The sequence below is a fragment of the Balaenoptera acutorostrata genome, chromosome 6, assembly GCF_949987535.1.
Source record: "Balaenoptera acutorostrata chromosome 6, mBalAcu1.1, whole genome shotgun sequence".
Classification (NCBI taxonomy): domain Eukaryota; kingdom Metazoa; phylum Chordata; class Mammalia; order Artiodactyla; family Balaenopteridae; genus Balaenoptera; species Balaenoptera acutorostrata.
The window spans coordinates 111,302,297-111,328,321 of NC_080069.1; the positions used below are offsets into that span (position 1 = coordinate 111,302,297).

General features: G+C 49.6%; 1 protein-coding gene across 14 annotated transcripts in view; it reads right to left on the reverse strand.

Moving 5' to 3' along the window:
* CDK5RAP2 (CDK5 regulatory subunit associated protein 2) overlaps window positions 1–26,025 on the reverse strand; it is a 185,154-nt gene that overhangs the window by 2,214 nt on the left and 156,915 nt on the right. For all 14 annotated transcript variants that reach the window (XM_057548360.1, XM_057548356.1, XM_057548355.1 and 11 more), the window contains 9 exons: window positions 23,013–23,132; window positions 18,751–18,867; window positions 16,512–16,701; window positions 15,411–15,532; window positions 14,095–14,343; window positions 11,336–11,413; window positions 10,005–10,270; window positions 8,780–8,923; window positions 2,207–2,333 (listed from right to left, as the gene is read on the reverse strand). In XM_057548360.1, coding sequence (XP_057404343.1) covers window positions 2,207–2,333; window positions 8,780–8,923; window positions 10,005–10,270; window positions 11,336–11,413; window positions 14,095–14,343; window positions 15,411–15,532; window positions 16,512–16,701; window positions 18,751–18,867; window positions 23,013–23,132 — 1,413 coding nt within the window. The remainder of the gene's footprint in view (window positions 1–2,206; window positions 2,334–8,779; window positions 8,924–10,004; window positions 10,271–11,335; window positions 11,414–14,094; window positions 14,344–15,410; window positions 15,533–16,511; window positions 16,702–18,750; window positions 18,868–23,012; window positions 23,133–26,025) is intronic.

A 26,025-nucleotide genomic window follows, 5' to 3' on the forward strand; every position in this document is an offset into this window, starting at 1 on the left:
TTGCCAGCTGTGACCTCAGTGCACACCCCCCAGGGATTCCTGTCTACGGGCGGGAAGTGAAGTGGGCGGCTCCAGGTCACGTGGGGAGGGTCTCACAGTCACCCTCTCCCTCCTCTCCCTGCAGACTCTGGGAGGAGCTGGAGTGTTCGCCTTGGCCCAGGCAGGGAGCAGCCCCAGGCCCTCGCTCTTCCTCGTCACCAGGCGGGGAAGGGAGAGGAGGGGACACTACCCCAACTTCCACTCAGTCCCTTAGAGCCGGAGCAGACCCTGGGAGGCTGGCGGGGTTTGGGGTCCTTGGGGCAAGTCACAGGCCCGGCTCAGTGGCCAGCTGTGCAACCTAGGGCAAGCCCTCCCCTCGGCCGACGCCGACTCTGCGTCGGGCCTCGGAGGGAGATGCGGAGAGGGTGGCACCGTCCTGAGCGCGGGAGACGCTGCGACACGTTTGAGGTTTTTCTGACTATTAATGGTTTGCCGCCACCTGCACGCATAGAATTCAGTCTGACCTCATGGAATAAAGGAGTCAGAGAACTAACACTTATTGAGCACCCCTTCTGTCCCAGGAAGAGTACCAGAAAGTTGAGGTATCACTACCATCCCTCTTTTACAGAGGAGAGAACAGGGGCACTTTTTTATAAAGTTGTGATGAGAAATCCAGGCCCATCCGGCCAGTCCGAGCCCTCTGGAATTACCGTCTCCGGTTAGAGATAAGGAATCTAAAGCTCAGAGAGTTCAAGTCATTTATTCCAGGTCACGCGGGAGAGCGGAGATCTGAGCCGTGCTCACTTACGATGGCAGGCTCAGCGACCCGGGACTCAGGGCTGGGTTCTGTCCTCTGGACCTGCCGTGGTAACTCACCCATCTGAACCTACTTCCAAAATATGCTCACCTGCAAAGGGGGGTAACTTCACGTTCCCTGTGACTGTCCGGGACAACGGCTACAGGGCAACGCCAACGCCGAGAGCGCCCGTGTTCCCTGGACTTGGGGGCTGTACAAAATCGCTCTTCCCACCACCTCAAAACTGCTCCAGGAGCCCGACCCACCTGGTCCACAGCCACCTCAGACACGGCCTCGATGGCCCTCCCCCCACCCCGCCCCCTCCAGCGCTCCTCTTCTCTGCCAGTGGCTTGAACCCCTAGGTGGGAACCCCACGGACACCCACCGGTCTGCCAAGCTGCCTCCTCACCATCTTTCAGCCCCACCCCGCCCTCCGTGGCCCTGCGCAGCCCCCGAAGAGGCCTCCCCGCCTCCCGGCCCCTCTGCGCTCAGCCAAGGGGACCTAACACACGACAGGCCCCGTGAGCCCTGCGGCTCCTTCTCGGGTCTGGTCCACGAGGCCCCTCGTGACTCAGGGATGTCGAGGGGCTGGCCCCCCGAGGCCTGGCGGGGCCTGTGATGCTAGGAGGCTCCGCCGCGCGCACGAGGGCACGGGAGCCGGGGGCTGAAAGCGGGGAGGTGGTTTCCACCTCTGAAGCCCCCAGGCCAGGGCTGGGGCAACCTTACAAGCGTTACTGGATGTCTCCAGCCTTGCGTTTCCGTGTCTGTCTAGGAATGTCTTTCTCAAATCGGTGCCCTCCTCTGGATCCCGCTGCCCGGCCGTAGGCCCTCCTCACCTGCCTGGACCAGCCGCCAGCAAGCCCTTCTCGACGCGGGTGGACAGTCCGCTTGAGTGGGAGCCCCCGCGGCTGCCACCCGAGGCCTCCCACGCGGCGGCCCCGGTCCCCCAGGCCCCTCCCACCTCCACCTGCCACGGGCAGCTCCAACTCCCGCAACATGCGCTGCTGTCGGCTTTTCTCACAGGCAGCCTCACTCCTTGTCCCTCTGCCCCTGCCCGCACTGTCCCCTGTCCACCGGACCAACACCGGCTCCTCCTTGAAGACTCAGGTCCGGTGTCTCTTCCTCCAAGAAGCCACCTCCCAGGACAGAGTGACCCCCTCCTCATCCCACCTCGGCGCTCCCCGAGCCCCTACACATGTTCCCGTCACTGCAGGCCACACACCTGTCTCCCCAGGGAGATGACAGTCCCTGGCACCGAGCGGCCCCTCCACAGAGGTCTGTTAAGTGAACTCATCTGTCTGGGCAGGTCAGGAAGGGTGAAGTATGAAAGGAAACCCGTAAACAGGAGGTGTGAGGACAACCCAGGGCTGGGTTTTCAGTCCTCAGAGGCAGGCAGTGGTCAGACATGGTGGCCACCCCCCAACTACTCACACTGATCAAAGATGACTTTCTCCTGGTTCTTGCTCAGCTGCAACAGCTTCATGGTGTTTTGCAACTTCTTTTCTTGTTCAAACAATTTTTTGTGTAGTTTGCTGATCTCTGCCTTCAACTCTCCAGTCTAAAGAGAAAGGGAATTAGAAAAATGAACAAAGGATATAAACGTCAGATCATACAGAAAGAATTACAAAACCACATAAAAAGTGCTCAACCTTACAAACAAAGGTATCTGAATAAAAACTAGAAGCCATGTTCCGCTGGTCAGATGGCGGTGAGGGTGCGGGCAAAGCCCTCTCACGACTGCTGGTGGAGCTGTGAACTGGCACAGCCCAGGTGGAACCACGCCCGGCGAGATGCAGCAGGATGTAAAATGTGCTCAGCCCTCTGACCCAGCAATTCTACACTTGGGCATTTACCCCAAGGAATGGTAACACAGGCACGAGAAGATGCCTGCGCCCCAGGATGTCCACCTCAGCCCTGTTCACAGCAGGACAAAAACAAAACCTGATTTGTTTCACTGGGGATTTAGACAACTCAACTACGGTACTTGCATACAATGGAAGGATTTTGCAGCTATTAAAAATGATGTTGTAGAACTTCATTTATTGACATTGAAAGATGATCATAATTAGTGACAAAAGAGCCCAGAACAGCTATTGTGCACCACGCACTCCTGTTTCGTAAAATTGAACACATATACTTCTATCCACAGGTGTGTATATCAAGATGTCTAAACTATTTGATGAGAGAGACATCATGAAAATGTTTATGGTGTTTCATTTCTGAGAGATGGGATCTGGAATAATCATTTTCTTAATTTATCAGCATTGAGGGTTTTTTTCCAAAAACTATAATGCTGATTTTTTTTAATGCTTAAATCTTTTTTTTTTAATTGGAGTATAATTGCTTTACAATGTTGTGTTAGTGTCTGCTGTACAATGAAGTGAATCAGCTGTATGTATACCTATATCCCCTCCCTCTTGGGCCTCCCTCCCTCCCACCCACCTATGTCATCACAGAGCACCGAGCTGAGCTTCTTGTGCTTTACAGCAGGTTCCCACTAGCTATCTATTTTACACAAAGAGAATATAAAGGTATTATTAGGGGAGTATGATCTATTAGGAGAACCAGAGGTGAGGAGAGTGGATGGGTGGCAAAACAAGAGTCCCCAAACCCCTGAAGTGAAATGTGAACACGATCACGGCTGTCTTACCCAATCTCCACTGAACTCGTTCACGGGGTTAAGGACACTCCCTTTCTCATAAAATACCTGGACTGTCAGATACTCCGGCACAGGCCACCTGTGCTACACTGAAATACCTCTGCTCCCAAGAGGGGAGATGTTGGGCTATCAGCTTACGAAGAGCCACTTTAGTTTGTCCCCAAACTTGTTTATGGCTGTTGTACTTGTAATCAGTTATATGATTTAATTAAGAATTAAGTAAACCTATGAAATATGTGTATGAAAAGAGAGAACCGGTTGAATGAAAACTAACATATGTTTCAGCAAAGACTTGATAAAGACGAGTCACTAAAAAAACCACATTTCTGGCAAATTAGGTGCGGGTGAATAAAAGATGTGGGAGGAACACAGTCTAGAAGGATTCTATATTCAAATTGCTTTGCAAGTGCCTAAGTTTTTTCTTCATCTTAAAGAAACGGAAATTGGAAGTGACAGACATACATTATGGATGTAGTTTATGAAAGAAAGAAGATGTGGAACTTCAATCAGCAGACCCATATTCAAAGAAAAGGCCCTGGCCCTACATCAAAAGAGTGGCAAATGAATGTACATTTAACTGTTTTAAGTTAAACTGAAATGTTTAAGGTATGTATCATTTTTTGATTCCCTACTTTAACCTACTTTTAAGATTAACCAATTGTGTCGGCTACAAGGACTTCAACTGTGCTTCCAAAACAGATCCTAATTTAAACATAAGGTTTTCTTTGATTCTTCCTCAAGCTGAGAGCCCCAAGATTTGTGTTCTGGTGGTGGCTTTGTAGGCCACACGTTCTGGGACAAAGTCACTCGACATTCAGAGCCTTAGGTCCACATCTGTAAAACAGGGATGACGCCTGACCCTCTCGTCACACTGCAGTACAGTGAGACTCAGATGAGAGGATGCTTGAAGACAGGGAGAATGATTATTGCTCACCTCGCCTGGCTAACCTCTACTGCTCTTTCTGAAGTCAGCTTAGGCATGACCCCCTCCAGGTCTCCTTGATACCCTTCTCTACCAGGAGCCGAGGTTGGTTACTGCTCCTCTGGGCACCCATCGTGCCCGGTGCTTCCTCTAACATTGCCCATTTCATGGCGGATTGTAACTGCTCATTTACTTGTTTGCTTCCCCGCCTAGACTACAAGCTCCCTGAGGGCAGAGCTCAATTCTTCCCTCTGACCCCCAGCGTCTGCCATGGAGTAGGTGCTGTGAGACCATCTGTCAAGTGGTGGGTTCACTCGTGCTCTCAAAACACCCTGAACGCCCTGAATTCTATCCTGCACTGAGGACGAGGAATTTCCATTATTGACGTGTGTGCTGTTCCTCTGAACTAAAATCTTCCTTGTTACAGGGTGAAGACACCATGGTAAAGACAGCAGGGCTCCAGAGCCCAGCTCCGATGCTTCTAGCCGCTAAGATGATGGAGCAAGGGAGTTTCAGTTCTTACTTCCAGAAAATGGGAATACTGCTACTTAACCCTCTGAAGGCTCCCGTAAGGGATAAAAGGAGTTGCTGAGTGTATAGCAGAGTACCTGACACCCAGCAGGAGCTCAACAGAGCAACTCTTCCTCAGGGCCACAGAGCTGCGCTCAGAGCTGGGACTTACTCATGAGTGTGCTGCCCGACTTCTGGAACTGGTGTTTTTTTTTTTTTTTTGGTTGGTTGTTTTGTTTTTTAAAATGAAAAATCACAAACATTTACAAAAGTAGAAAGAATAGGATAATGAACCACCAGTTTCAGCAGCTATCAAATCATGGCCAAACTTGTTTCATCTATATCCCTGCCCATCCTCACCCTAAAATTATTTTTAAAATCAATCTTAGAAGCCAATCATATTTCATCCATAAAATATTTTAGTACAGAGCTCTAGAAGAAAAAGATTCTTAAAAAAAAAAAAAAACCCACAATGTCATTATCACATCTAAACTAATGAGAATGACTGCTTAGTATCACCGACTAGATGTCAGTAGATACATTGCCCGGATTGCCTCATAATTTTATAATTTTTTTTTAAACAACTGGTTTGATTCAGCATCCAGATAAACGCCACGTTTTGCATTTGACTGTTATGTCTCCAGTTCCTTTTAATCCAGTGGGTCTCAGAGCTACCAAGAAGACTTGTAAAAAACAGACCACTGGGGCCACTCCCAGACTTTCTGATTCAGTAGGTCGGGGCTGAGGCCTGAAAATTTGCCTTTCCAAGTGTCCACATGATGCTGGTGCCGACAGTCCGGGACCATAATCTGAGAACCACTGTAAATGTACAAGTTTCATGCTCTCTTTTCTCTCTTTTTCCTTAGGATGAAAAGATGTTCTAAGCTCATACTGTACATTTCCTGCCCCAGACCTAGAAGCAAGCCATTTCTCCAAGGAGTCCTAGTTCCTTTTAGTAAGAAAAGGTATTTAGAAACCATAATTTGGCGCCAGAGGTGCTCACTGGCACTGGATTGGACATTTTTAGAGCCTTTTAAGTAGAAAGAACTAGTAAATTTTTAAAACAGAAAATACATCATGAGTTCAAACTGGTATGTCCAATTCAAATTAGGGATTACAGGATTTTTACTTCTTTGATTTTTTTATTTGTATCTCTTCCCTGACAGTAAAAATTTCAACATAATAAGTTATTTGTTTAATCCTATGATAAAATTTAATAATTCCAAAACTTACATACAAATATCATTACTAACAATATAATCACTGAAAACAGTTTAAAAAATGCTGGCAGCTCTTTTTGCCCACTAGGAATACATAGTCAAATTACTGTGTTTTAGTCATTGAAATGTTTCCTCTTTTTTTTTTTCTTTTTTTGGCCATGCCATGCGGCTTGCAGGATCTTAGTTCCCCGACCAGGGATCGAACCTGTGCCACCTGCAGCGGAAGTACAGAGTCCTAACCACTGGACCGCCAAGGGAATTCCTGAAATGTTTCCTCTTTGTGTGGTTATGCCTCCGATACTATACAAAGGAAAGCTGGTTTGTTTCATCTTGTTACGAATTTTTAAAAATTGTTTTTTTCCCCACTTGGATTTATTTTTATTTATAATTATGTAAAACATTTATACAGTTTCAAAGTCAAATTTGTGAAACAAGGTCAATTCGGAGAAGTCTACCCTCTATCCCTGTCCTTCCATCCTCTTCCTTCCCACCCCTACATGTAGACTGTTCTGTTACTGTTTATCCTTCCACTTAAAAACATTTGTATAAATGAATATGTGTACATATTTGTATCTCTCCCCACAACTTTCTTAGATAAACTGATATATATGATACACACTTTCCAGAGTAGTCCCAGGGACTGACTGTAGGAGATGCAAAAGGCAATTTAATGACACTCAGAGAAAACACCAGGTAGTAAAAAACCACTGGAGCTGCTGGTGGAAACTTGGAAATCTGCTTTGCACAGGTTTCACACCAAGAAAAAGGCACTGTATGAAACATAGACAGGGACAGAAAAGTGGCTAGAGGCAATTTAACACCACACAGGGGTCTGTGTACACCAGCAGCCATATCAGAGCATCTCCAAGGTCCTTTTTCTGGCTCTAAAATTCTGTGATGCTAAAGTGAGCGTAATCAATTACCCGAGAAACCCTCGGAAATAAGGGGCAAATCATCACAAGCACTGACCAGTCCCTAGACTAATCTGCTAGCAGGGGATATCAATGTGACTCTAATTTGTATTTATACACACTCACATAATAGAAATAAGAACTGTATTCCATCTATTTAACAGACATTACTATGTACTGAGGTCAAAAACACTGCATCAAGGGTGAAATGTTTAGTTCAGACACATGCTTTAAAAATCATATGGGCAAGTACCAGTTTGGGAGGATGAGAGGAAATTACTCATTCATTCATTCAAAAATATGAACAAAACAGACATGGCCCCTCATGGAAAACAGAGGGACACGGACGTTAAACAGACAAGTATGTAATTATAACTTGTGATAAGGGCTAGGATGAAGCAGAAGAGGATGCTATGATAAAGTGAATGGGAACCCTCTCTGACCCTGAAGTAACATTTAAGCTGAGACCTGAGAGGTGAGAAGGAGCCAGTCGGCCGGGAGGGAGCACCTGTGTCTTCTGGGCTCAAGATGGAAGAGGGCTTGGTGGGTTAGGAGGAAAGGCAAGGCCAGTGTGGGGCTGGAACCCAGTGGGCCGCCCTTCCTCTCCAACACGCCGTCTTCCACTCCGTGCACAGATTTCCCTGCACAATGACTGCTCGTGTACCTCCCCGAGCTTACGGCACCAAACTTCCTCCCTAGGATCCCGGGACGGAAACCTAAGCACAGGCTCAGCAGAACCTTCCGAGTTGAGAGAGCTGCTTCACTGCTACTTCTCTGCCATGGTTGGGAGATCTGAGAGCTGTCAGAGGAGTGAACTAGATGAGTGGTGACGTGGAATGCACATTTCCCTTCTGCCTTCCTGCTGGCCTTTGGCAAAAATTTATAGGTTAGATAAAGGGGGAAATACCTATCAGACCACCAAGCAAAGAGCTCTAACTCTTCCTTAACAAGCAGGCTCCTTCTTCCAGGGAGGTTTCCCTGATTACCAGAGCAGGTGCTCACCTTGTCATAATACGACATGTTTCCCACACACACAGACCCGGGGGACAGGCTCTGCTCTGCCTGACGCCTGATCTGTGCCGTGACAGATGGGGATGCAGATGGAGATGGGAGCAATTGTTCTTCATTCAGTCATGTTCAAGTTGCTGCAACGTCTAGCTTTTAAGGGAAATTTCAGTGGTTTTGTAATAAGTGATTTTGTTTGGTTAAAAAAAAAAAAGTAGTTTCTAAGTAGTTAAAATAGATTTACAAACCGCACTAAAATAGGATGCTGAAAGCTATCAAAAGGGATCAGACAGTCCAGAGAAAGGCATCAGAAATGAAAGACATTCTGAGCAGAATGGAATGACCTATTCCATGAGGAAAACCTGGGACTTAAAGCCTCTAAATCAAAGTTTGTCCTTGGGATTCAACACTTGTGCCTTCAAAACCAGCTCTGTAACCTTGAGTGTGTGCCTCACTCCCCGAACCTGTCTCCTCACGTGCAGAACACGGACAGGGCTCCCCTCAACGAAGATGGGCTGGCAGTGGGGACACGGCCGGGTCCGGGCGGCAGGCCAAGCTTGCAGGGCCCCAGGGCATCAGGTAAGAACCGGCCTGGAGCAGCCAGCGCGGTGTCGGACACGTCACTCGACCAACGTGGCGCCCTCCCTGCCCCCCGCCACACTCCCCAAACTGAGGGCACACCTGCTGGGGGCCAGGTCCTGGGCCGGACACGGAGGAGCCTGAGACACAGGCCCCAGCGGCACCCTTGAGCCTCTGCACCCGTGTGCCGCCACCCACCTGTTCACAGCGGAGCGCGCCCTGGCCGCTGGTGGGCAGTGAGACCCTCCAGAGGAGCGTCAGTAACCTCGAGGCCTCATCCAGGCTCAGTCTGGCCGCACCGACGCCGGCGACGAAGCTGCTCCGGGGCGCCGCGTGTGGCCGCTGCGCGGGGGGATGAGAAGGCGGTTACGTGCGGTCTTGAAAAAGACGAGGGACGAGCGGCTGTAACGGGCAGCATAAACCCCCAGACCGCAGGGCCGGCGCTGCACACGCCGAGCAAGAGCCTGCTGCCGGACGACACCAATTCACTGTCCTTAAAGACGGTGACTTACAGATTATGAGAGAACTTCGGTGGTGATTTTAGCCCAGTCAATAAGCATGAGTAATGGCCACCTGAGTTCACCCTATTTACTATGCCAAGAAGAGGGTCCCCGCAGCCACGGAGCCTCTCCGGAAGGTGAACGACGCCAACGGCAAGCAACGCGACACGAATGTTTCCCCTGGGGTCTGCACGGCACCGGCGGGAGGCGGAGGTGCCCGCAGCGCTCTTCAGGGAGCAGGATGACGGAGGAGAGCGCCTTGGAGGACAGAGCCCCGGGTTCAAAGCCGACCGCTCCGAGTTACTCTACCTCGGCGCCTGCACAGCAGGAATGACAGCACCCACTGTAAAGGCTGCTCTGGGACGAAAGAAAATACGACACTAAAAGGCCCTGGGCAAGAAGAAACAGCGGCCACCAACCATCCTGAGGCGGGTGCAGGGCAGCTCGCGTTGGCAAGCGCGTCACAGGTGGCAGCGTGGCTGAGCAGACCGCGCGCCGCGTGAGGATCAGGACCTCAGGCGTCCTGTTCAGCACAGCAGCCCCAGAGCCTGAGCACAGAGGCCAGGAGGGTGACGGACAGGGGACTGGGCGGGAGAAGGGATGGACACACTGCAGGACCGAAGGACAGAGGGATGGACGAGAGACTGGACAGGCCGTGGAGGGGGGCAGTGCAGCGGAGCCCAGCGAAGCGACCGCGGTAACACAGGCACAAACCTCAGCAGGTGTCCCGCCCACAGAACGACAAACAGCCTCCCAGCCCGGACCTGACCTCATGAGTTTCATGGGCTACGCTCCCTGGCCCCTCTTCCCAGGGCCTTACTGAGGACTCGTGAGCCCCTCGCCCCCTAGTGCCCTCGGCCAACACCTTCCACCTCCTGCTCCCCTGTGCGTCCCTCTCCCTCCAGCTCTGTCGCTCAGGTTACCTTTGTTGCCAGCTCCTGACTCGTGGGGCTGGGAGCCTCTTGGATCCGCATGTCCATCTCGGCGAGGAGCTTCTGGCCCCGGCCAACCTGCTCGCACAAGGCATCGTAGTCCTCAGTCAGGCCCAGGACGTGGCAGCCGCTCGTGCTGGCCCACAGGCGGTGGCCAGGGACCAGGCGGGACATGTCTGAGGCGCTGGTGATCGAGCCGCCACTGTCGCAGGAGAGGGTGTCCATGTCATTTGCAGAGAGTGGAGGAGTCTCTGAAGCTACAGAACAAGAAGGAAGATGTCAGACCCACCTGGGGCGGCACCCTGCACTCGATGAGCTGCGTTCAACGACGTCTAGCCAGCCAGGAGGGCTAAGAGCCCTCGGGCCCAAATGCCACCTGACACAGCCCCGAGGGGTAGTGGCCTGGAGCCAGGACCTCAGTCTGTGTATTACCCGCCGTGGGCTTATCCATCCTGTGGGAGAAGCTCATTTCAATCCAACCAACACTCATCAGGCACCGGCTCTGCAGAAGAGCCCTGATTCACACAGACGAATCAAGCCTGGGCCTGCGCTTCAGGGGCCCGTGGTCTAATCGGAACACAGATGCCGTGTGGGAGGTGTAACAGCATGACGACAAAGAGCCGGGGCTCAGCGGACAGAATAATCAAGCCTCTGTGCGGGAAGGGAGATCAGGGACGGCTTCCTAGAAGAAGCAACAACTGCGCTGGGCTGAATGGGTAGCAAGAATTATGCTACACAGAGGTGAAAGCCTGCCGCTTTCTATCTTTGGATCAACAGAAGCACGGATGGATAATCCTGACCGGGGCCATCAGGAAAGACATTTCCCTGGGCAGTTTGCATGCAGGATGAGTCTTCGGGAAGCAGCAGGATTTTCACTGGCGCAGAAGCGGGCAAAGTCGGTCTGGCAAAGGCAGGGGCCACACTGCACAGTCCCAGCGAGAGGCAAGTGCAGGCCCATCTGCAGGATGGTTTGACCCATCCGTGTGGCACCAGGAGGGCAGAGGGGTGTGGCTGGACGGGCCCGCTCGGGCTGGATGCTGCAGGGCCTTGAAAGCCACGATAAGGCGGTCACACTTTAATCCAGGGCAACAGGGAGCGAAACCAATAATGTCGCTAAGGTTGGCAACACCTAGGCTTGGAGAACGAGATTGCCAGCTAGAAATGCTGAGAACACAAACCCCCAAATCCTGCCAAATACCCTGAGTTGGGACCAGGGACCCCCCTTTCCTCCAATTTAAAAAGTCCCACTGCCAAAAAAAAAAAAAAAAAGTCCCACTGCCAAACCCAACTGTGCCACAGTTACCCAGACTTCAGCTTTGTACCTGATCTTGGTGGCACTGCTGGGGTGGAATCAAACAGATCATATGAATTGTCAGCTGCCACGGGACACTTGTCACCATCTACAAAATGCAAAATAAGGGAAATAAACCATCAAACGTTTTAGTTTCACTCTCATCAGCATTTGAGAGAGAACTGAATGAAAACACAGTGAAGTACCAGACACACACAAGCGTTCATTCAGATCCTCACTGGGCATCTCTCCCGCCAGGCCCTGCGCAGGACACGGGGGATACAGAGTGAGCAGGCCCGGCTGCCTCCCCGGAAGGACCCTCTTGTCCAGACAAGTAAACAAGCTGTTTCCCCTCAGGGGTCAGGGCTAAGGGAGGGAGGCACGGGGGGCTGTGGGAGCTCAAGTGAGGGGGTAACCCGAGGAGGGACAGAAATGTAGGCAGAGGAAGGAGCGGATGCCAAGGCACAGAGGAGGGAGCCCTCGTGACACACTCAGGGAGCATGAAGTGGGGGACGTCAGGCGGGACAATGTCAGGCCGAGACCTGTTTTGGGCTGGAGGAGTGAGCCTGGAGGCGGCTGCAGTAACCCACAGAAGACAGAAGAGTGACCCGAAGTAGGATTTGGGAGGTGATGCATTCGAAACAATGTAAGGAGGCAAAACCAATCATATGCGGGATGAGATGATGGGCCACACTCTATAATTCAGGAAAGCACTTTCACATCTGAACTCTCAGTAGCTCGGGGGCAGGATGGCACTGTAATTCAGGTTTCCTGGAAAAGGAGACCAATGGGCAGAGACAGAAAGTGATCTGCCTAGCATCACCCAGAGTGTCCGTGGCAGAGAGAGGACTGTGTCCAGGCCTCAAGGTGTCCTGCCCAGCTTGTTCCCCACCCAGGCCCCTCCAAAGAGTGTACTTCAATTTTGGGGCCAAGGAGCCCGGGGGTCAGCTCTGTGGAGCTGGCCCGAGAGCGATCACTTCCTGCAAAAACAGCAGTCTTTAGGCCAGAACTTTCAGACAGCTGCATTTAAATATCGTCCTGAAAAGTCCTTTGCAAAGGAAGAAATGCTGCTGCCTACTATTTAATTCTAATCTTCACTTGAGGAAACTGGAAAACTTCTCCACGGAGACGGCGCTGTGAATTTTGAGCACATTTTCCTAGATGCCTCTTTGGAGACCCCCCCACCAGGGCTGACCCTGGACAAATTTCAAAAACAGGCAAAGGCTGTTCGACAGCTTCACTTCAACTGCCCCAAAGCTCCTTCCTGGGTGCCCCAATCACTGAACTGTTCTCCCTGCTTCAATCTCCCTAGCTCACACCGACAACCTCCTTGGTCCCATCTCCTCAAAGCCCTAAGAAGGGCCAGGAGCAGACCTCTATTTAAATATGGCAAGGCCCACTGCTGATGTACCCCCTGTGCAGAAGGCGGCAATAGGGCCCCTTCCCAACCCTGTGAGGTTCCCCTTGCAGGATTTTATCCTAAGAATACTGTTTAACAGAAAAAGCGTGTTAACGCTGATGTTTATTAAAGCTCCAAATCAGAGACCACTTTAATAATCATCAGGGCAATGGTTTGGTCACTGACAATCATCTGAAAACAATAATTAGGAAGCCCGTGTGAAACAAGGGGGAACATTTATGATGTAATATTGGGCAAAAACGAAGAAAGGACACAGAATGGCACAAAAACCAATTTGAACATTATAAATTCACACCTACATTTGATTACCAAATGAAGAGACACATACAAAGCAAAAAATTATTATTTTGTAACCATGAAGGATTTTTTTTTTTCATATCATCACATCATCTTTTTGGTTCAAATGTTAAAATCCTCACCAAGGAGAAACCCATGAGCCAGTCACTGTAAGTTCCAAAGCTGGGTGACTAGGTGCTCTTTGAGAGATTTTAATTTTTTAAATTAAAGGTGACAGACGTAATTCCCAATCTAAGTAAAGGTAAGTCCAAACTTCTCTACACTACTTGTTTATAAAGTCTGTTGGCATTCCTTGTCCCCTGGAATGCGCACACCCACCCACCTGGGCACTAGGATGATGACCCCCAGACACCAGGGCTCCTGAAGGTCAGGTGGTACTTCAGACACAGCACTGGGCTTGGAGCTGGAAATGATTTCTAGCTCCAGCTCTGCCACCTACTTGCTGTGTCACTTTGGGCAAGTCCAGCACCCTCTCTGGGTTTTAGTTCCTTCATCCAAAGAGCAAAGAGGATGGCCTGGCTGACTGATTTGAGCCTGACCACTTGGCGGTTTATGCCCAGCCCTATGCAGGAGTGGGGCAGAGGAGGCCCAGTTTGTCCTCTTCCTGCTCCCTACACAGCCTCTGCAGGGCTAGACAATAAACCCAGAAGTAAACGCCAAACTGAACGAGTTTGCAAACCTGCCGGGAAGCTTTTGCGATCCTGAGACACTGACAACCGGAAGAAGAGGTGAAGATTCTCTTTTAAAGGCAGTAAGAGGGACTAAGAAGGATTTCCAGCAGCAGGTGATGTGGACAGGACTAAGGGGATGGGAGGGAACAGGGCCGGAGGCAATAAGGGCGGCTGGAGGCCCCAACTCCACTGCCTGGAGAATCAGCAGGCCCCAGAGATGACACCATTTTGCCAAAGGTGATGGCTAATTAGCGGTCAGGTCCCAAGCTCCCAGGGTACGCGGCGTGTCTGCTGTCAGTGAGAAGACACCTCCATGGGGCAAGGGCGGGATTCAGAAGCTCACACGTGCCGCGCAGACGCGCAGGGCTGCATTTCAAACAGTGAGGCGAGGCAGGGCAGTACCGGGCTTGTCCAGCTGCAGGGGCCGCTCGGGGACAGACAGGGTCTGGAGAGCCAAAGTGAGATCTGCCTCCTGGGCCTCCTCCCCGCCCTGCACCAGCTGCTCCTCCCGCCTGCTCTGCAGCGCGCTGTTGGTTTCGATGCTCCTTTCCAGCTGCGCCCGCAGAGCCTGGATCTCTGTCAGGAGGCCATGCAGGTGGCCCGAAGGGTCCTGTCCCCTCCAGCCTTCTCCCGATGCCTCTGCCCTGGTCTCTGCAAACACAAGCAAAGGGAAGCCTCGACACTGTCAACCGCCAGAGGGTCAGCCGTCGAAGACAAGTGACGGCGCTTTCCACCCGCTGCCATCACCACCCTCCCCTGCCTAAGACCTAGGTACCATGGAACGTAACAACTCGACTTGAAAAACAAAAATACTGGCAGACTTAATTGCTGCTATTCCACAGGCTAAATAAGAGCTGGAAATTAATTTTCCCTTCTGGCCATAAAGGCCTAACAAATTGCACACCAAACCCTGAAATTATGTCTAGTAGTAATAAAATCTATTTGGGCTGCAATTATATAATGAAAGGGCTGATTTTAAGAGCCACGGTATATTAAAAAGACACAACAGCAAGAATGAGAAAAGCAACTTGAGGAGAAAATGAGAGCTGAGAGGTGACCCTTTTCTAGATAAACTTTCAATAGGGAGAAACCATCTGGAAAATTAGTTGCGGGAAAAAAAAAAAAAAGAAAAAAACCCCACCACACCTCAAAACTGATTCTAAAACATTAGAGTTTACAGTCAAGTCGCTCTGATCTGGTATCTCTCTAGGATATAGCGAGGCCCAGGGCCAGCAACCATCTCTAGAGCAACGTTCAGCACGTAGTAGGTGCTCCATAATTATCTGCTGAATGAATGGGCAAAAAAAAAAACGAACATACACTAGCAGGAAAATTATCATAAAAGTGATCTCTTGAGTGTCTACTAAGTGCCAGGTACTGTGCTGGGACGCACTTAATAAATGATTTCATTTAATTTTCACAACTGTACACAACAGAGATTAGTAGACATGCTTTACAGAGGAAGGAGCAGGCCCAAAGGGATGAGGTGACCCGTGGAAGGCACACACTGGGACGCGAGGCCGAGAGGACCCAGACCTCCGCTCGCCAGACTCCGGAGCCTAAGTCCTTCCACGTTTCCCGCTGCCACTTGAGAAGAAGGGGGGCCCAGAGAGCCCGCCTCAGCATCGACCTACTCCACCCTGGAGGCAAGCCTGGGGTTTCAGGAAAGAGGGGCCGCCCGCCGTCCGGGGGAGCTCACAGGCCGGAGCGCCCAGTACCTCGCGGCCTCCTGTGTTCTTCATCCAGCTTCTCGTACACCTTCAGCTCCACCCTGAGCGACTGCAGTAGCTGGTCGTTCTGCGCAAGCAGCTGCTGCCTCACCTTCACCTCCTCCTGCACCCTGGAAAGGCCCCGGCGCCACGGGAGGAGAGGTTATTCTCGCGCAGGGGCTTACTTGACCCCCAGGGCGGGCAATTCCACCGCCAGCCAGAGAGTGTGGGCAGGAGTGACAGCGCGGGGAGGAGTACCCCTCACGGCACTGCCCGCCGAGGGCTCCTCCAGGCCCAGCCCTTTACAGACGCGATCTCATGTCGTCTTCACAGACACCCTAAAAGGTACGTGCTCTCTAACCCCCAATTCACGGATATGAGGAAGTGAAGCTCAAAAAGGTTATGTCTCACCCAGGGGTGCACAGCCCAGGAGAGAAGCCAGCACTGTGTGATGGCAAAGAGAGCGACCTTGCAAATCACCGCACCACCCTGGGGAAGCGAGGGCGATGTCAGGAACTAAAGGTGTGGGGCGTCCGGAGTGCTGACGGAACCACCGAAACACGGGGGACAAGATGGGAGTCTCCGGGGGACTGCAGAGGGCAGTCAGCGTGACGCGCTCACAGTCTAAGGCAGACTCCCGCACTCCTCTGTGCAGAAACTCCCGTGGCTTCCTGAGCCACTCGGCGTGAAAACCGAGGTCCTCACCAGGCCTCGGGGGCCTGCGGGACTCGGCCTCCAGTCACCTCCATGCCCTCCTCTACCTCGGCCTCTCCTCCAGCTGCACTGGGTGCCGGCTCTGCCCTGCACAGGCCAAGGACACCCCGCCTCGGGGCCCTGACCCTTTCCAAGGAAAAGGATCTTCCCCCAGGATCTGCAGAGCTCACGCCCTCACGGCCTCCAGATGGCCGCTCAGACGGCAGCCTTTCCGAGAGGCCGGCCCTGAACCACCCGGGACAAAACACGCAATCCGCCCCCAGGCCCTGTCCCCCTTCCTTAGATGACTTCGCTCCTCGGATTTTATTCCCACCTGACATGCCACGTGTTGTGTGCTTAGTGTCCGTCCCCGGGCGCCGGGCAGGGCCAGCAGGCCCGGGGGGCCCTGCCCCCTACCTGCTCAGCTCGCTGCGGCCGTGGCAGACCTCCCGGAGCAGCCGCTGGTTCTCACTCTCCTTCTCGCCCACCGCCCTCTGCAGTCTGTCATTCTCCGCCCTCACACAGGCGAACTCCCGCCGAAGGTGCTCCAGGCCGGCGGTCTTCCTGGAGAGGGACGCGCGCAATTTCTCATTCTCCTTCTGTTGATCTGCGTGCACAAAAAAGCACCACTGAGAGGAGACACCATTTGTTTTTTCCAACCTTATTATGCAAATACGGCGCTTCGGCTGGAGCGCTCAGAGAATACAAAAGAGAACGAGATTTCATCTGGCATTTATGATTGTGACATTCCAATTATCTCCTGCATTTTGGGCAGATAAATCTGTCAACATCTAGGGTGCAGATAAACGTCACTGGGATGAAATGGGCCCGTTTAGTCTTCTATTAAATAATGGGCCGTGCAAACCTAGTTACTTTGCCTTCACAGAGCAAACAGTGGGTAGAAACTAAAGACGGAGGCAAGAAACGGGGCCCCAGACTCTGGCGACGGGTGTTGGGAAAGCCCGAAAGCCTCCTAAGGAGGCCAGCAGGGCTGTGCGGATGGCAACCCAGCCGTCACTCTCAGGCCATGAGGCCAGCACGCCTGCTGAGGGATGAGGAACACGGGGGCACGGGGACCAATGGTCAAGGGCACAGCCTGGAGGCAGAGGGGCATGTTGGAGTGAGGCTCTTCCGTTTACTCAAGAGTACCCCATACTCTTGTGGGGTCGCTGACCCCACAACCTTGAGCCAGGCTCTTCACTCCTCTGTGCCTCAGTTTCCTCATATGTGTGGCCGGGAGTAGTAACTGAGTTACTACGTGTAAGGGCTTCGCGCAGGGCCTCACAGCACGCTGAAGGCTGCCAACACTCCGGCAGGCTGTTAGCCGTGCTGGTGGTGGTAACAGCTGACGTCGCCGCCGTGCTCACTGCAGGCATTACCTTAGCACCTCCCCATGTGTCATCCTACTTGCTCTTCAGAGCACACCTCCATGTAGGTACTTTTTGACTCCCCATTTTCCACATAAGAAACTAAGGATCAGAGAGCCTAAGACTTCACCGAAGTCACACAGCCAGTTAAGTGGCAGAACCAGGATTCAGACCCAGGTTTTCTGATTCTACTCTTAACCACGGCATGATCATCTCTGAGCAAGCTTTCTCCTCTTCCCTCAGACTGCAGCCACGCTAAGCTTCCTATAACTCCTGACTGGTCCAGACTCCCCCCTGCCTCTAACCCTCGGGCCTCTGTCCACTCTCTTCTATTTAAAATGCCCTGGCTCTTCTAAACCTTAGGTCCCTCAGCTAACCCCTACTAATACTCCAGACTCAGCTCTTAAAGACCAGCCTCCCCTGGGTCAGGAAGCTTTCTCCGGGGTCCTGCGCTCCCTGAGCCTTTATCATGGCTAATCCTCACCCTGGTCTGCCATGGGTTGCCTGGCTCTCTCTCCCATCAGACCATGAACCCCTGAGGGAAGGAACCGGGTCTCGCTCAATTCTGTATCAGAATCTACACAGGCTGTGATACAGAAGAGGAACCAGGAAGTGTTTGCTGAATGAATGAATGAATGATCTGCAGAAGCCCCAGTTTCATCTCTTAAGCCAGAATCAGCATCAGTATCCTCGAGTGAAAGTGGGATAAACGGGCCCAAGTTCCAGCTCCACCGCCTTCTAGCTCTGTGACCGCAGGCCAGTCAATTCCTCAGGCCTCAGTTTCTTACCTGTAAAATAGGACTAACAATAACGTCATTCCAGAAACATCTTAAGTGTTGAGAGAAAATATAAGTGAAAGCTCTTTGGGGGTTAAGCTCCAAACAGAAGGAATTAAAAGAAGCGATCTTTAAAATGCTGGAAAAACTTTCCTGATAGTAGGAAATCTCTGAAATTGGGGGAGCAATATATTTCCAGCCCTTCTCTCCCACTGTGAACTAAGCCAAGCTGAGAGATGGCTGCACAGAGGGGAGGGTGACAAGTGAAGAAAGTAGCATTTACTAAGCCCCTATCAAGGCACCACGCTGCGGGCTTTGCGGTGCTTAGTTGTCACCACAGCCCTCTGAGGCATTCCTATTTTACAGCTAAAACATACTGAGGTTCAGGGAGGTTAAGTGACCTGCCCAAAGTCACAGAGCCACAGGACTTGGTCTCACTCCAGCGCCTGCGTTCTTTCCACGCCACAGAGGGCTGTGGAGCTCCAGGCTGCAGACGGCGCCTCTAGTTTTTACCTCTGGATCCTTTAGCGAGCATGGCATTGAGGGCCTCGTTCTGCTTCCTCAGGAAACATATTTCTGATGTCAGAGAATTATGTAGCTCTGAACCATAAGCAAAAATGTTTGAAAAACCTACAAAAACACACATAAATAGTAATTTATAGATAGTCTCCAGGCCCGTATGGATGGAAGTTTTTGGAAAACAGTTTTAAATAATGAGGAAACGCAACACACGATGAAAATTACTCCTGTGAACCGTCTAAGGTATTACCAGAGCCCAAAGGGAGATGAGAGTGAGCCCGAAAGAGGAGACGGAGGGGACTCCCCACATCCTACCCGTCGTCGGGGTGAACAAAGGAGGAACCGGGCTGGGGGAGCAGGTGACAGTCTTAACCTCCACGATTTCTCTCCTGAGGTCCAAACCCTCGGGGGACCTCTGCACTGAGGCTCCGGTCCACTCTTCACTTTTTCCCCCAACGCTTCCAAACCCGCCCTCCCTCCTGTTTCCTGCCGGTGTAGACGGTCTCGCCTCTATCCCTAACCGGAGCCGGAAAGCTGGGAGCCAGCCTAAAGGCCTCTCTCTTCCACCACCCAGTCAGGCAATCATGACTGCTGACTCTTCCTCCGAAATGCCTCAGACGCTGGCCCCCTCTTTTCTGCCCCTGTAGTTCAGCCTTATACCTTGCCCCGCTGCCTCTGCCAATGAGCTTATCATCCTAAACACGGTCCATTCAGGTTTTTTTCTGCTCAAAAATACGTGATGGCCCCACTATCACGTATTTGTGTTTGGTTGTGTGATTGGCAAAAGACAATCACACAACCAAACACAAGGTCCAAACTTCAGATCTCTATTATTTAGCGCGAATCTCAAGGCCTACACCCCACTCCCTCTCACGCTAGACCCTGGTGCCCTCAAACGCAGCCAAACTGAGCCATGCGTGCTCCAAAGACACACACACACACGGTCACACACCTCACTGGCTTTACAGGATGAGGTGTTCCCTTTGCCTAGAATGCCTATCACCTTCCTCACCTGTCAAAATCCCACTCACCTTTCAACTCTTAGCTCATACTCACCGCCCCAAAGTGTAGACTAGAAAGACCAGGCTCTAAAGCTAGACAGACTGGGTCTGAGGAAACTTACAAGCTCTGATCGGTCTCCTTATCTGTAAATACCTGCCCGGGTACTGTCTGTCTCCTGAAATCCTGGCCCTTCCTCTGGCCAGGCAGCTCCCTTGATACGCCACCTCCGCACTGCCCATGCTCTGAACTTTCTACGGCTGCACCATATATGATGTTCATGTTCACAGCGACCCCTGGAGAGCGCTTGTCGTGTGCAAGGCACTTTCTACACTTGGCAGGCAGGTGTTTCCCGGCCTTCCGTACTGATGGAGTCTACCACACCGCAGAGCCCAAATGCCAGACACCTGCTCTTCCAGTACGGCTAGCACACGGTCATGTGTGACCACTTCTGGTCGATGAAACTTGACGGGAAGCCTGCTGGGAGCTCCTGGGAAAGATTTTCCACCCGGATGAAAAAAGAAGAACAGGCAGGAGCAGGTCCCACCCTCTTCTTTCCCTGGTCTGGACTCTGTCCTGAGAGGAAGGGATGCTGCAGTCGTCACAGGTACTAACCCCATGCCCTGCTACCGATCAATCAGACTTTAGACCTGCCTTAGAAATGCCTGCCTCTGGATTTCTTGTTATGTACGAAGACATAAATCCCCATTGTTTACACCAGTTTTTACTCATATTCTGTTATCCGCAGCTGAAAACATCCTGATACACAATTGATGACCTGTAATATTCAAACTCCCTCTAAGGAAGGTATGGTATTGTGCCTCCCGGAAGCCAGAGTTCATTCTCTTTCCACTCTACAAGCACTACCTTTTTCTCATGCTAATGATTCACTGATTACAATGTCATATGTTTTTTTTTTAATTCACGTATATCTCTCCCCACTATCCTCCTCCACTCTCCCCTATGAACTCTGGTGTCTTTCCAGAGACACCTGGGTTTGAACCATGGCTCCGGCTTCTTAGTAGCTGCATGATCTCAGGCAAGTCACATAACTTCCCTAAGCCTCTATTAACTCAATAAAAATGATGGATGGATGTTATTGTTACTGCTATTACCATTTGTTAATACACGACTGATGATAGGCTGGAGCCAAAAGAAGACCAAAGAGCAATCTGGATGAACAGGAAAAATTCTACAGAAGAAGTCTCCTACAACCACAGCTAAGGTGGTCACTTTCCAAAGGAATAATCAGGCCAAGGAACAGCTCCTGACGAAGCCTGAGCTAGCAGCGTCCACTTCGGATGCTATGAGGCCCGTCTTTCCTCTGAACACCATCACTCTAAGCTTGTATAACTGGTGACAAGCCGGAAGATCTAACACATAAGATGACAGTTTTTAACAATGTTCCACCTCAACATTACAAGGAGCCATGCCTTTCTCAAACCTGCTCCCAAGATGAACATTTCACAGCAGGAGGGAGGCAGAACCACTATTATTTCTTTGTCTTTTCAGGGATTGTGACAACATGGTGAGAACAGCACGTCTTCCCACCAGCATAAATACTTTATGAATGCCTTTTTGTAAACCTTCCCATCAGAGTGAATTGCTCTCCAGAGCAATTGCCTGCTCCACTGTAGCTGGTGGCCATTTGAGCCCCCAAATAATTCTATAATTGGATTTGTCAGGGAAAATGTAAAACAGAATGAATCTAATTCAGGCATCACCAAGAGTGACTGTGATGGGCCCAGGCGTGTATTTCTTTCCTGTGTTTGATGTGACTAATAACTCAGATTAATCAATTTCCCTGGGAGAGGGAGGGGGAGGAGGGGGAGGATGCCCCCGGGGGGGGGGGGGGAGGGGGGGGAGAAAGAGAGAGAGAGAGAGAGGGGGAGGGAGGGAGGGAGGGACGGACGGAGGGAGAGAGAGATGGAACCTTTATGTTTACCTTGCAAGCTACAGCACATATGGTACTTTGAAAAGATGTCCTTCTAAGCTGATGGCTATGATGGGCTAGAAAGCAGTGACTAGGGGTCCAAAGAAGCAAGTGCTGCCACTGACTACATCTTTCTAGAACTCAGTTATCTCATCCCTAGAAATGGCAATGACATTAGTGTCCCCACCCCCTGCAGAGCTTAGAGCTTTGCACTGTTAAACTAATAATGTTATACAAAATAAAACAGTAAAATAAAACTGATGATGATGAAGAAAACCACCATCTCTTGAGTGAGGCACTGAGCAAGGCCCTATTTATAACACTGTCTCATTTAATCTCACAATGACCCCGTTTTATAAGATAATGAAGACTGGAAGGGAGAGGTGACTTGCCCAAAGTCATGAAGCTAATCAACAGAAGAGCTGGGTCCCTACCCAGGCCAGTCCAGCTCCCAAACAAACTCAGGCTTTTCCTGGTGCACAAAGTTGCTCTCAAGATGTATTTTGACCGGAGTGAGGACACTTTCTTTGGAGCAACAAGGAAAGATGACCAAAACAGATTACTCAATGAAAAAAGGAACAGAGCAGTGATATAAAGCATTCTACCTTTTGGGCAGGTGAAGGAGAGAATAAGAATATACATCTGTATCTGCATTAAGACTGTAAGGATAGAGAAGAAAACTAACAAAAGTGGGAGGAGAGAAGGGAGAACAGGACTAATGGGTATAGAATGGCGATATTAATTTTTGAACCACATGAATGTCTTGCCTATGGGAAAAAATATGTATTTTTAAGCTTTTCATGGAAGAATATTCCATTCTGAGCTAACTGTGGTTATGCAAGAACACTGGTGACCTCGCGATTGGCACGTGGGAGTCACCAGATTGCCAAAATGTATTATTAACAAAAAGACAAAATACTGCTTTGTTTTATTTTAACATACCTATCTATTTTGCTTCAGCTTCTAGAGTCAAATGAGGAGCCAACCACAATTCACGATACCAGAAGCTGGCAGACTCCTCCACTGACCAGGAAACAAACATTAATCAAGTACCTGTTCTGCGCCAGGGGCTATGGGACACTCCGCTTAAGTTAGCGCACTTAATTCTCATCACCACCAGAATAAAATGGGAATTATTATCCTCACTTAACAGATAAATTACTGTAACTGAGAGTCAGCAAGGTGAAGTAAACAGCAAAGTCAGGATTTGAACTGAAATCTCTCTGGCCACAAGTCCAAAGCTCTTCCCAATACACAGCGCGCTTATCCAGGCCAATGCGCCACAAAGGAAGCCCTCACCGCCCTTTGGGAAGGTCCACCTTACCTTGGTCAACTTCAGAGCCTTGTCGCTCCAGCTGTCTCCGTAGCTTCTCATTTGTTTTAATAGATTCTTCTAAACGTTTCCTCAAGCTTCGAATTTCTTGTATATGTTCCATTAGTAAGTCTACGGGAAGGAGGACATTTTTAATTTAAAGTCTGAAGCCCCCAACGAACTGAATAATTTATAGACTACACAGTGATCTTGAAATTCTAAATAGTACTGGATGTGTTAAGAGAGTCTTCCTTAGGCCTGGGGAGGCTGAGCTACTGCCCACAGCCCACAGCCAGTCTGTGATGATTCCCTGCAGCCCTCTACAAAGAAGATACTTCATATCACATGGAAAAATTACACACCATACAATTTTAATGCTAACTCTAATACAGCCTTTTATTCTTCTAAATATCAAATATTAATTTAAAATCTTCCTTTCGGTAAAACTAAAAGATCACTTTCAAGTTCGCCTGAATTGCCTGAGAGTTGATTAAGCCACCTTCATAACGAACTCAGATATTTCTGAGACTAATCCTTTGAGTGGAATATGTTAACCATTTATCACTTCCTGATTCAAGACTTAAAAACAAAGCAAAACAATAATCCCAACACTAGTGAGAATGGTAAGAGGGGTGCTCTCCAGGAGTACATCCTGTGAGCACGAGTAGAAACGTGTATGACTCTGGGGGCTATTTTTATCATTAGCCTTAGAAAGGTTCTTTCCAATGTTTTTTTACCAAATAATTCTACTTCTAGGAATCTATTTAAAGAGATCACCAGAGATGCAGACAATCATTTGTCAGAATGTTTGGAAATGTTCATCTTAGCACTATTTATAACAGTCAGAACTGAAAATAACGCAAATGATTAAATTAACTGCATTACATCCCTTATGATGCAGTGTTGCACAGCTATTAAAATTATATTATGAAGACCATATAATATCATGAAAACATACAGATACAAAATGGGTTATTCGGCATAATCACAACTCTGTTTAAAAATCTGCAGACAGGAAAGACACATATATGCAAAAGAAGGAAATACACCTAAATATTAACAGAGGTTGCCTTTAGGTGGTAGATCTTAGGCTTCTCAAAACTTTAATACTACATCTTAACATAATATTTAACAATATATAGACATTTAAATTTTCTGAATTTTCTAAGATGAGCATGCTTTTATTTTCTCAGCCTCTGCCACATCTCACTTTAACAAAGAAAGAAAGAAGTGCAGCTCCAGTCCAGAGGTAGCTTTCTAGTATCAGTGTTTACAGCATAATCACATTAAGTATCCAAAGGCAAAACTAATGTCTTTAATTCATCAATTAGGGTATACTCAGTTTTGTCTTGGTAATGTTTGTTTTAAGACATTATACTAATGTTATGACCCAGTTTTAATTCCTCCAAAATGACTTTCATTTAAAAGTATCACAATGTTACAGATCTTTTCCTAATTAAATAGTAATTTTGCCATGAATTTGAATGTTTATGAGATGACTTAATTCCCAGATCTTCAGCTATCTCCTATTAATGCCAGGAGCGCAGCAAGTCATTTGGCGGACTGTCTGTGGACCCCGCCTGCAATAAACTGAAGCAGCACGGCAATGCACCTCCCGTTCCTCCCTTGCTGCCCTGCAAATCCTCCAGCGGCCAGTCAGGTCTCAGTGAGTCAGGAACTTATCTGTTCTGACTGCAGCCTTCCTTGCTGGTTTATCCACGTCACATACTGCCGGCTTCTGGGGCAAAAACGCTCAGCAGCGATCGGTACAACATATCTTCTACTGAGCCTGGTTGGAAGCTGGAATCATCCCTTGGCCTTAAGGAAACATTCCCGGTCGAATTGGACACCGCTTGTTAATTATGCAGCCCTAACTGGGCAGAAGGAAATACTATACTCATCTTAACACGGGAGAAAAATATCTGTCCCTCTTACAATAATACCCTTCTGACAAACGCCGACTCTTTAAACCCATAAATCCTGCAAGAAGCAGCCACCAATAACGACAGTATAAATATCTTTTGCCTAGTAGTTCCAATTTATAGAATCTAGGTTAAGAAAATGCCCCAGAATAAGGGGAAAGCTTTATGTTCAAAGATACTCCCTGCAGCACTGTTCACAAATTGTGAAATTTTAGAAAATGACTTAAATGTTCAGCAACAGGGGAACATAAGGAAAACTGCAGTTCAGCCATTCAACGGACTATTCCAAAGCCACTGAAAATAGTGTTATGTAACACGTCGGAAAACTTATGATATAATGCTAAGGGAAAAAAGGACAAGTACTAAATTATCTTTCTGCTCAGATTATAAGCATGACAAAAGGAAAAACAGATGCAGAGACCAAACATCCGAAGAGAAACAAACCCCAAAAAGCTAGCAGTGGGTTAATTAGGACAGCTCCAGAGAGCACTGTCCCCATTCAGGAAAGTGCCTGATAATCCACTTGAGAAGCCCAAGGTCATAGGTCCTCAGAGGAATAAGAAGTAAAAGAGATGCCTAAATGGTTCTACACTGGAAATAAACCAAGGCTGGGGTGGCGGATGGGGTCTAGAGTGAAAAAAAGAAGGGCAGGCTGGGGGAGAAAGAGGAAGTGCCTGGTACCACTGTAGCAGGAGGGTCTTAAAGAACAGGTGTCACAAATATCCCGTCAATGATCAAGCTTGCTGCACTGTAAACCCCGCCCCCTCTAGTCCCTGACACCTCAGTCTGCTCCTCCCACAAAGGCCCTGTGGGAGTGGTCTCGGGCAGCAGGAGGCAGCACAAGGCAGCACAAGGGACAGGGAAACCATTCATGGTCTAACCCAAAGCAGGAGAAGGCAGAGAGGAGAGCCAGAAATAACCCAGAGAAACCAAGTACACAGAAACTCACAGAAACTGCAGAGGGATACGGCCAGAAATCCAAAGAAAGCACATCTAGGTAACTGGTTACTGGAGGACCCCAGCTGATACCTGAGTTACATCAAACGTGTACGCTTCATGCTCTAGGTATGATTTCAAACTGTGCTCCTCTGGCCTCTGCGTAT